Source organism: Mesitornis unicolor, unplaced genomic scaffold (assembly GCF_000695765.1).
Source record: "Mesitornis unicolor isolate BGI_N332 unplaced genomic scaffold, ASM69576v1 scaffold4424, whole genome shotgun sequence".
In the NCBI taxonomy this organism is placed as follows: Eukaryota; Metazoa; Chordata; class Aves; order Mesitornithiformes; family Mesitornithidae; genus Mesitornis; species Mesitornis unicolor.
The window spans coordinates 19,064-29,972 of NW_010181982.1; the positions used below are offsets into that span (position 1 = coordinate 19,064).

The 10,909-nt window shown below is 46.2% G+C and overlaps 1 protein-coding gene across 1 annotated transcript in view; it reads left to right on the forward strand.

Annotated features, from left to right (window-relative positions):
* Positions 1-2,391: 2,391 nt before the first annotated feature.
* Positions 2,392-10,909, forward strand: part of SIL1 (SIL1 nucleotide exchange factor) — a gene marked incomplete at its 5' end in the record, with an annotated part of 42,883 nt that continues 34,365 nt past the window's right edge. The window contains 3 exons of the mRNA XM_010183608.1: positions 2,392-2,533; positions 3,721-3,817; positions 6,694-6,885. Coding sequence (XP_010181910.1) covers positions 2,392-2,533; positions 3,721-3,817; positions 6,694-6,885 — 431 coding nt within the window. The remainder of the gene's footprint in view (positions 2,534-3,720; positions 3,818-6,693; positions 6,886-10,909) is intronic.

Consider the following 10,909-nt stretch of genomic DNA (forward strand, 5'->3'; position numbering starts at 1 on the left):
CTGCCTCAAACATCTGGAATATTTTAAGTGACTGCAGCACTCTTTCTACTGAAAACAGCGACATCTGTCGTGGTTTATTTAATAAAGCAGCATGTTTGGCCTGTTGTGGCACGAACCTGTGCTACTGCGCATGGTGGTGAGAGGAAATCCCTGTAGCAATGAAAGCTGCTTAAATACATTAGGGCTGAGATTTCTGCTCTGGGGTTTGGATGGTCTCAGTCAAATCTTGTTTAGGAACATGTGAAGAAGCAGAAGCAGGAAAGGTTTGTGTCTTCTCTGGTGGCAACCTCCTTAATTCGAGCTCGTGCGCACTGGGGTTCACGTTTTCTTTTATTTACTGCTCACTGAAAATAGAAACTGGGAGGACTGGTCACACAGGAGTTGCTCAGCCCTTCTGGAGGCTGCTTCCTCACATTCCCTTTCGATGTTTCTTTTAAGGAAAGCCTATCAGCCGTGTTCCTCTCCCCTGGCAACCGAGTGAACTAATGTGGCCAGATGCACCGGCAGCACGACAAACCAGAATATACTGTACTCTTCTAACGGGGACATTTATTTCTGGCTGTTCTCGACAGTTCAGGATGTGCTTCAGTGAGTGCTGTGGGTGTGACCTGGGCTGTCCCAGTGCTTGTGGCCTGGCGAGGAAAGCCACTGGCTTTGGGAGGGAAAGGACCCATCTTGCCCCTCGCTTTCTCCCCCACTGAGTGCTGCTCATGCCTGTGGAGGAGGAAGACATCCTCGAGCATCTGTATGTTCAGCATGAAGTGCCATTTTATGTATTCTTTTCCTTGGTGGCAGTTCACTGTCCAAGGTGTCTCTTGAAACACGAAGAGGAGATGTGGTGTCATCCTTTTAGTGGAGATCCTACAAACTCCTCTTCAACTGACACATCTCAGCTGTGTTGCCTGCATCGCCTGCAAGGGGACAGCTCAGCTATTGCAGTGAATTTCTGCAGAGCTCACCTTTTCAAGGTGGGAAGGTGCTCCTCTAGACAGTCTAGACACCCAAATTAAAACTCTCCTGCGTATCGCAAGTAAAGGAGCAGGAGGAAGTTTGGGACTGCTGGACAGCGAGCCAAGTGCGGAGGAGGCGTATCTGTCCTTGCAGAGTTTAAGGCGAGAAGATAAACAGGTCTGTCCCCTCACGTATCTGACCAACGCAACTTCCTACGGACAGGGTATGGTGGAGAGAAAGAGGAGCTATCAGAAATGCACCCTGTCATAATAGGAAATCCTCCAAAATGGATTTTCCTGTTTTTCTAAATGCATTTATAGCTACTGGATGGCTTCAGGCTTTGAAATGTTTTTGTCTGAACTGTGACAAACATCCCAGTCTCCTGTAGGAAGCACCAGGTCCTTTGATCAGTGAAATGTCTCTTTGGTCTTGAAGAGGGAGGGATCAATCCAGTCATTCCCTCGACTAGAGCATTTTGTCTTTGGGTACATGTATTTATTGTATGACATAATTATCCTTGTCTTCACTTCCTTTTGGTAGGAAATGCTACCTGTCTTCTGCATGCTGTGTTATTTTATTCTAGGCATCTTTTTAGGTAGAAGGAAAGAGATAAATGAAAGGCTGAATAGGGAAGCCTCAACAAGACAGAGGAACATGAGCAGCTGTGTGTCTGTCCATCCATGTGCAGCTGAGATCTCCGTATTCATTCAGCTGCAGCCTCACTCTCCTAAGCAGGCAGATTTCTTTCATTAAAAGAGGAGGATGCAACATCAAGACGCAACCAAGTATTGCCACCTCTCCATCCCAGCCACGGCTGGCCATTGTGATGTGTTTGGGATGAATTGTGACCAAGAAAAAAAACTCCCATCTTTTTTGCATTTAAAACCAAGCTTAATGTATTCCTTGTATTTTTGTTGGCAGATAGTAGTGATCATATATTCCTTTTAATACAATATTTCCAAACCAACACTGCTTTGCCTTGGTACACTTGATATTCAGCGTACCTGGCTGTACTCTGTGGAATGCTTTGATTTCATTTTGGCAGCTGTGTTTTATGCTCTCTACCCAATTCCCCTTGCTCCAAATAGTCTCCAAATCTGCTCCTGATGTGGAGTTTTAGTGCTCTGTTAGGAATTGGCTCAAGAGGGAGGAAGGAGCTGATGCTCTGCTCTGCTCAGGATCCCTCCCCTGCAGTACAGAGCCAGCCCAGGGAGGCGTTTGGTGGGTCAAGGTGGCATTTCTGTGAGGTTTAAATGGCACTCGTGTCTAAAAGGTGTTGATAAGGGGAAGAGTGACCAGTGGTGGACAGCCCGCTCCTATTCACTGTGTGGGCTGAGGCTTTCATATCTTTCGGGTAGAAGTGTGCACCTCCAGCTCGCCCTTTGTGCACAAAGCTGAAATAACGTGCATGCTCTAAAATAGCCCAACCTTTGTTTGTAGGTCAAGCTGTTCCTGCCGGGTCACACGTACGATTAAATCTGCAGACGGGAGACAGAGAAGCCAAGCTCGCAGATAGCGAAAATGGAAGAAGTGACAGCAGAGAAAAGAGAAGAAAAAGGCACAGTGATGCAAAGCATCACAGGTGGGTGGGCTGCAGGATTCATGTCTTTCATTAGAGGCCAGGTTCCCTGGTGCACTCAGTTACCATCTCTTCCTGAGACTTAATCGCTGGTTGAAGGGTTCAACCTGTCCTTTGTGATCCCTTTGGGATGGTGGTAGAAGTGCCCTGAGTATGTCTGCAGAGACACCTTCGTGGCTTCTCATGCCATGACACCGACACTAAATTTGCAACGTGACTTCTTCGAATGACATTTAGTGCTTGGAAACATCTGCAGCAATTGCTCTGAAACTACTTTTAAAGCTTAAACCGTCGGAGCAGTTGTGAGGGTCTCTGTTTGTGTTGACCTGAGCCAGATAACATTGTTTTTAACTGGGTGCAGTCAGCAGGCTTGCACTTCGGTTATTGCTGACGTTCTCCTTACATCACACAGCCTTCCCACATCTTAACATTTGTTTTACAAGTTTCACTGGTGCCGATTTTCCCCTTGGCACACTCATAACTGAGACAGGTTTGGTTCCTGTGGGGAACTTTCTGTCCTAAAGTGTGTGGGATTTACCCCTGCTTCTCTTGCTCCCCTAGTCACTCCTGTGCAGAGCATGGAGAGGCTCTTGAGCTTCATCATGCCTCAACAGTTGATTTCCTTTTTTTTCTGTAAAAGAGATAAGCACTCTGAATCAATGAGATAGGCACAAAGAGCAACACAGTATATTTTTTAGCATTTCTGTGTGATTTCTGCTTGGATTTAACCTTGCCCTAACTTTGTGCGTGATGACCATCAGAACTTAGGCTGTAAATCTCCATGTTAAAGCTTGCAAGTCCTTAGCAATTATTTAGTGGCACGGTGTTGCTTTTTTGTTTTTCCTCTGAAACATTTCCCGCTTTTCTACATTACTGCATGAAATTCAAAGGCATAAATTAATCAGCTATCTTTATTGTGTTAGGACTTCAGATTTTGAGTCGGCATGCATGTTACAGAGCTTTTTTTGATTGTCAGGGTGAGGTGTCTGCAAACCACACACAAAATACAGCACTCACACTAATGTTTCTTGAGTGTGGAGGGGTTTTTTGTGTTTTAAGGGAGATGCGTGAATATCTAGCACTCTTAGTTCCTTTCCTCCTGCCATTATCCATTGCTAGTATATCACAGTGCAAATATTATAGATACAATTGTTCACTCATAACATGTTCTCTTTTGTTTCCTCTTCAAGGCTGGGCAAGGTGGATGTTGATTCAAATTCATTCACATCCCAGGAGCTCAAAAAGGTGTTGGCTAAAATGAAGGAAAGTGAGAAGGCAGAAAGAAAGGTAAGGAGAGTTCCCTGTTGCTAAAGCAAAGCGCACAGCACATAGATGCGAACACCCTACATTACATGTCTCAGAAATATGATGGTTAAAGTAATTGCTTGGGAAAAATACCATGCAGACTAATCTTCTGGTGAATATGGACCTAAATACCTTTGCTAGCCTGTTAGTGTTGTAGTTCCCTGGGAAACGCTCACCCCTTTTTATACTAATCCTGGTTTTTCTGGAAACCTTTCGTTCAGGTCTGTTTTATTCATTTCTAACATAAAGACCTTGTGTTGCAAGCTGCTTATAAGTACTTAAGAATATTCTCACTGTTCAAGGTGTTTCTTTGTAGTAATTATCCTGTGGGCTGTTGAGGGGAGAGGGACTGCGGTGATGGAGCAGGCTGGGATTGGGAGTTTAGCAACAGATCAGCCATCAGATACTGCTGCTTTCTGGTCTTTACTCAAGTGTGTGGGATGTCAGCTAGCAAACCTGATACACAATATCCACATAACCGTCCTCCTGAGCCATCTAGATACCAAATTTCTTACTGCCATTCTTGGCGTACCAGTGCTAAAGTGAGGCTGTGGGATCTTCCTGATCCCAAAGCACGTATAGTCGGTAAGCTCTCCGGTGTGGTGCTGCTCCCCTAAGTTTTCTGATATGATGTGATTAGACCTGAATTAATAATGCAAAAAAAGTAACTTGCAAACACTTGTGTGAACCCACAGGCTGATTTCCTTTCCATCGTTTGGATGTATTTTTATCCGTCGTTTTGATTTATGTGTTCAACTGCTGCTGTGTTCACAAAAATGTCTGCAAACCCCCAAAGTGGAATGGATTGCAGCATGATATTTGTCAAAGAAGTTACTTTGCTGTCCCCCTTTTACTGTGTAGGAGTACAAAAGGCATTGTGCAGCTGAGGTGCTTCAGTTCTGGATTTGGTGACCGTGACAAGTCACTTGGACATGGCATCCCCTGCCACTGGCACAGCTGTATCCAGAAGTGATCTCATCGTTTAAGTTTCCAGTTTCATGCCCTGGGTAGTAAAAAGTGGCTGCGGTGAAGCATAGGTTGAAGTTTCCTTATACAAGCTCTAGGTTTCCTATTTAATTACAAACAGTCCACAATCCAAAGTAAAACAGAATATAAGTGCTGCTTGCAGCATCTCCAGGCTTGGAGCTGGTCCCCAGCCACTGGCGTGACACTGCTGGGATGATCTGTGACTCATCAGGTGGTTCACCGCCTTTTTCCCCTCTTCCCCTCAGCAGTATTTCCTTAAGCCCTAGCTCCTCCTGCTGCCCTGCTGCCTTAGTCATAGGAGAACTGAGGTAGGAGTTAAGGTTAGAAAGTCTTGGAGTCACAGAAAGTCTTTTTTCCCCCTATCTGGCACCAGGGCATTATTTCATTTTCTGTAAAATTATTTATGTAGCAGCCAGCATTACTGACTTCTTGAAATGAGTGTCATTTAAATGCAAAAATTAGTGATACCCTATTATGTGAAAATAAGCCATGTTTTAAAAAACTCTGTTAGAATAGCTATTGTCCCAGCAACTGGGCTAAAAACAGCTACAGCTAATGGACCTAAAGTACTCCATTTAAAATCACTCCTGCAGGGAGCAAATTCATTCTTGAAGTAACTGTGTCAAAGTAAATTGAGTTACACCAAGTGTGCTTCCATCTATGCTCCTGCGAAAGCAATACAGGGGATGGCGTTCTGTGGTACTGCATTGGTACCTGTAGTAATTAGGCCAGTAGTCATTAGCAGTGATTGTACAGCGGCCATTAGAGTGTCAGGACTTTCACTTCCATCGCCCATTTTTTTCTTCTCCGACAGCTCCAGCTCTTGGGTTCTGTTCACAGAGGAGCGGGGCAGGATGTGCTGGGGGGAAGCCCTGCACACGCAAACCCTCTAGTTGCCGTTCACTCTTGTATAAAAATGTATTTTGGTATTTGTGTTCATGACAGAATCCCTTTCAAAAGTGACTTTCTTACTTTCTCCTGCTGTTGGGGCAGCCCATCCTCAGTCTGGCCTCTCTGCTTCCTCCATCCCCTGCAGCAGCAGGCTCTGTCCCTGTCTGGGCCAGTGCCACCAGTGCTGATGTTGGAGAATTGGGCCCTGCCGGCTCTGGGACACTCTCAAACCTCTGGCAGAGCCTTTTCCTTCTCATCACATGCCTTTCCCCAGCTCTCTGGGTTCATCAAAGCCCTTCAGGTGCTGTTTGTATGAGAGAGATGAGCCATGCTGCAGGATGAGCTATCTCCTGGCCAAGCCCCGTGGCACAAGCACTTCAGCTGCCCCTGTATTGCAGCCAGTCCTCCTGCCTTGCTTTCTGACAGCTGCTGGCCCTGAAAGATGAAGCTATCTTGAAACATGTCAAGTAATTGGGATGAAGAAAGCAGCTTTGTATGTATCCAAGGAGATCTCCTTGATGTCACTGGCATGGAGTCACTGGACAGTTCAGGCTGGACAGGACCTCTGGAGGTCTCCAGTCCCATCTCCAGCTCCAATTAGGGTCAGCTGTAAGATCAGGGAGGTTGCTCAGGGCTTTTTGCAGTCAGGTCTTAAGAACATCCATTTGCAGGCATATGGAGAACAGCAGTGCTGCCTGCCTGATGTTGTTTTGGAAGGCGCATAGGATGTAGAAATAGTGTACAAAGCACTAGGTACAGACTCAGCTCCTCATGGAGTGCTTGATTTTGCACAAGGTGGGTATGATACAGGTCTCAGAAGGACCCTCCAATGCTGCCCTGTATCTCTGATGCACAGCTGTAAATCTATTTGCATAGGCAGCCAAGTTCCCCTCCTATAGCTGAGGCTGGGGTTTAATTCGTCTTTCTTGGCTCTCTTTATCACCTGCCTTCATATCTGGTTTCCTCCTTCTGCTTTCAAGGCCCACGAGGAAGAGGTGAGGAAGAAGTTCCGGCCCATAGAGCAGCTGAAGGAAGAGTTTGAAAAGCTGAACGTGAAGGTGGAAACAGATTATGAAATTATGGTTAAATTAATCAGCAAATTCAACAGCTCTGCCTCCACGCTGGATGAAAAAGTAGCAGCGCTTTATGATCTTGAATATTATGTTCACCAGGTAACAAAAACGCATTTAGTAACTGCCATGTAAAATCCAGGGGATACGGTGTCATAAACGTGGGTTTATTTTTCTTATCAGTATCAGGTAATACAAATTGCTTAATTAACATAATCCTGGGACAATAACAGACAGTAGAGGGCTACTGCAGGCTTATTTTATATCCGAGTTTGAATAAATCATCGCTTGTACCACTAGCGAGCAGTTTCCTAGGGGTTAGTGTTACCTGATTTGTTGTCTGTTCTCAGGCTTTTTCCCTGCCCTCTCTTTTTCTTATCTTATATGCTTACTGTTACAAAATAGGGATTTATCTGCCATTTTTGGATAAATAGAGTGGTGGCTGCTAAGAAAATTATTATTTTCTCACTCCTTCCATGGAAAGTATCTGTGGTTGCAGGTAGGTGCCCTTACATTGATTCACTGAGAATGGCTTTGTGTCAGGGAAGACAACAGCCACCCAAAACCCTGTATTTTGTCTCAATGTGAGTAAAAAGTGGCACATAGAGCCTTTCTCACAGCTGGGCCGGTGGTGACAATGACTGAAGGCTCAGGCAAATGGCAAGTTGCTGAGCATCAGCTGAGCCACGCTAATCCGCTCTGTGTGAGGTTGAATATATTTCCTGAAATCTTACTTTCTCAGGTTTATGCTCACACTTTTTCCTCCACTCCCTCCAATCTCTCTTGCTCTGCTTTCAGCTTGCACATTTTTACCTCCTGTTGGTTGCAGGCTGCGGGCACACTGCTCTCCTCCCTTGTGCTTGGTGCCTTCCCACGCTGCAGCGGCTTGGGTGGGTGTCTGGGCATCAAGGCTCTGTTCTACCTGATAAGAAAGGACTGGGCTTCTCCCTCCTCAGCTACTGGGAGAGTGTCCAGTGTTACTCTCAGTGACTTTATAATCTCAGAGGATGAATGGGGCAACAACTGGGAGATGCCAGTGCAAGACCTTTCACTGGAATGGCACTTCTTAAAACCAAACGGAGTATTTTGGGGGAAGGTAGATGAAGGAATGTGCTGCTGCGAGAGGGAGTCCATGTACCAGCTAATAGAAGTGTTTATTTCCAGGGCTCTTTGTCTTGAATTTCCACACTAAATCTTTGTCATACGCATGCAGAGGCTTCCTTGCTGTTTGTTCTCAATGCTTTTGTTTCACTGATGGCATCTGTCTGACTCAGAGAGTAAGGGTGAACAATGAGGGCCCAAAAAGCTTCATATTTATACTCAGGGCTAATTCTGTCTGGTTAAGGGTGCCAGAGCATCAGGTCAGCATGCTACAAAACAGCCTCCAAACACCCTGGGATGCTTTGGATTCCGGTCTGGACTATTCCAGCATAAAATCCTGCCTGTTTGCAGCATGCAATTCCAGAAAGGGGAGAGGAGCAGGGAGACCATCGTCTCTCCCTGTGCAGGGACCGGAGCATCAAAAGGAACCACATCCAGCATCAAAGGGGTCAGAAAGGGGGAAATGGCAGGGAGGCTGGCAGGGAGCACAGAGGACTCCTTTGTGCATTGATCACAACGTTGCTCTGTGCCCGCGCTGTAGGGGCAGATGGCTGGGCAGCACCTTCTCATCAGGCAGGAAGCTGATAAGAAATATGACTTGTCTCTAAGCCAGCATGGCTTTTCCTCCTCTTTCTTCTTCCCGCCAGTTGAATGCGTCCAGAGCATTATCTCTGCTTGGTACTGACTTTAGCAGCGCTGGCTTAATGTAATTACTGAATAGCAGCCAAATACACTTGTGCTGCATAACCCTGGAAGGGTTGAACTTGTCAGGAGTCCTCTGCAGTGAGCCACAGCCGTGGCTGGGCTGGAGGATGGGCATCCTTGCAGGTGTGGGTGGCCCAGGGCGGTGCGCACCCACGTGTGGGACCAGCGATGGCTCTGCTGCTCCCTCTTCCCCCAGCCTCCATTTAAATGATAACATGCCACAACTTTTAATAATCATTCAGGTCCTGGCTGCCTCCAGGGCACAAAACACTGTTGAATGGAAAATCCCGTACCCTGCAGGGTTTGCAAGCAAAAAGATGCTCTCCACTCCATGGCATGGTCACGAGCATCCCGGAGCACAGAGATGTGAAGCAGAGTGTGCCTCTGAGCTTGCTGTGAGGGAGTGAGGGGAAGCTGTGGCCAGTACCGAGCTGGGGCAGAGATGCTCTCTTCTGCTCTTGAAGAGTCAGCCCAAGGGCTCTGTGTTTGCTCACCTTTTGGTTGCCAGCTCTGGTTTGCTTCTCATCAGTCAGGATTCAAATTGGCATGTTTGGGAGCCCATCTTGAAGAAAAAGTAGGAAGGTTTGGCTTGCTAGGTTATCTGTAATGCATAAAAACCAAATGCAAATGTGAAGAGGCCAGAGCATAACTCATTTATAAACAGAACTCACAGCGCTTGCACAGCAGTGTGCAGAGCCAAGACCCGTTCTCATGCGTTACAGGCTCTTTCTCTCAATTATTTACTCTCCTTATCTTCCTTTCTCCCCTCCTCTGACATGCCACACCATTTCTCACTGCTAATTTCCTCTCCGTTGCGTACAGTTGACATACAGCTTCTTCCTCTCTCTTATTTTCTAACATTTTTCTCTCTCACCTCCCCTCCCCGTTTTCTTTCTCCTCGGATCTGAAGCGGCTCCCTGAATAACTGCTGTCATATTTGCTCTTCTCCCATCCCTCTCCTCGCCCACCTTGCCTGTGTACTTAGCTCTTTTGATCTTTGGCTTTCTTCTGTGCCAATTTCAGTGGACTGAAGTGCGGCATGAGCTGCTGCCTCACAGCATCCTCTGCTCCCCAGAGAGGTTAATACCTTCAAGTTGTTGAGTTTGGGGGTTTTGTTGGTTTTAAAAGGGCAAGTGAGGAAAGGAACTCTCACAACAGACTCCAGCTAAAAAAATAAATACATTTTCAAGATAAGATTTACAGCACAATTTATATTCTGCAGTTGAGGTGTCTCGCTGATGCTGGGGCTGGCCTGAAGGGGTTGGGTGCTGATGAGGTTACAGCAACGGTTGGTTTTACTGTGACGGATGCTGGATGCAAACTTCTGCCTGTCTATGCATTCCCTTTTCAGCAGAAGTCAATGTCCAATTTCAGTGTTAAAACAACCTCACAGTTTTTACAGAGGAATAAAAGCACCCACTGGTAGCTGAAATTGGATTGCTGCATAGATTTCTTTGTTAGGCAAAGATGGGCCTGCAGAAAAGTAAGAGGTCTGGCAGGTCCGGTTTATAGGGATGGTTAAAAGAAAAAGATCTGAAAGGATACAAAAGCTGCTGCAAATCCTGAATCAGCCCCAGCAGACCTGCAGAGAGCATATTTGTGTCTCTGGCTTTGCAGAGGGACAGCAAGTGGTGGGTATTGTCCCACTGGGGAGAACAGATGAGCTGTAGCTCCCCAGGTCCTGCTTTGGTAAAGATGTACCTGTAGGACATAAAGCTAAGTAGCTTCTTCATTCTTTCGGGTACCTAAAATATCTGACTGATGGCCAACGTTGGTGAAGGTACACAGCAGAGGTAAAAATAAGCATGAAGCAATGAGCATGAAGTCACTGTTGACTAAAAGAGCATTCAGGCTGGAGCATGGTGCCTGAGCCCAACAAACCCTGCGCGCCACGTGGTATTTGTCCTGTCCCACCCCGTCGATGGGGTCTGCTCGCTGAAGCCAGGGAGGTCGGTTTGCCTCGCTGGTAACTTGTTTTTACCTTCTGTTTCCACCCACCTACATATGCCTTTGTCTTTTAGGGAGGAGAAATGTTGAAATTCTAAACCCTAATTTTCTGCACATGCAATTCTGAGTGTTCGTTAGATCCCCCTTCAAACTGCAGAAAAAATCCTTGAAAACCAAAATGCATTGGTTTGACTTTTGACCAAATTTTGTACTCAGAGCACTCTGCATTGTTTCTCTAAATTTTTTTGGGGAGCCACTCAGACTTCTTTTCTAATGTCCTCTCCAAGAACAGATGCCAGCTGGGATTTGTGCCTCGTAAGCCCCAAGTCTGGTTAAAGTCAAGGATCGATGAGACCCCACTAATGTTTAAACT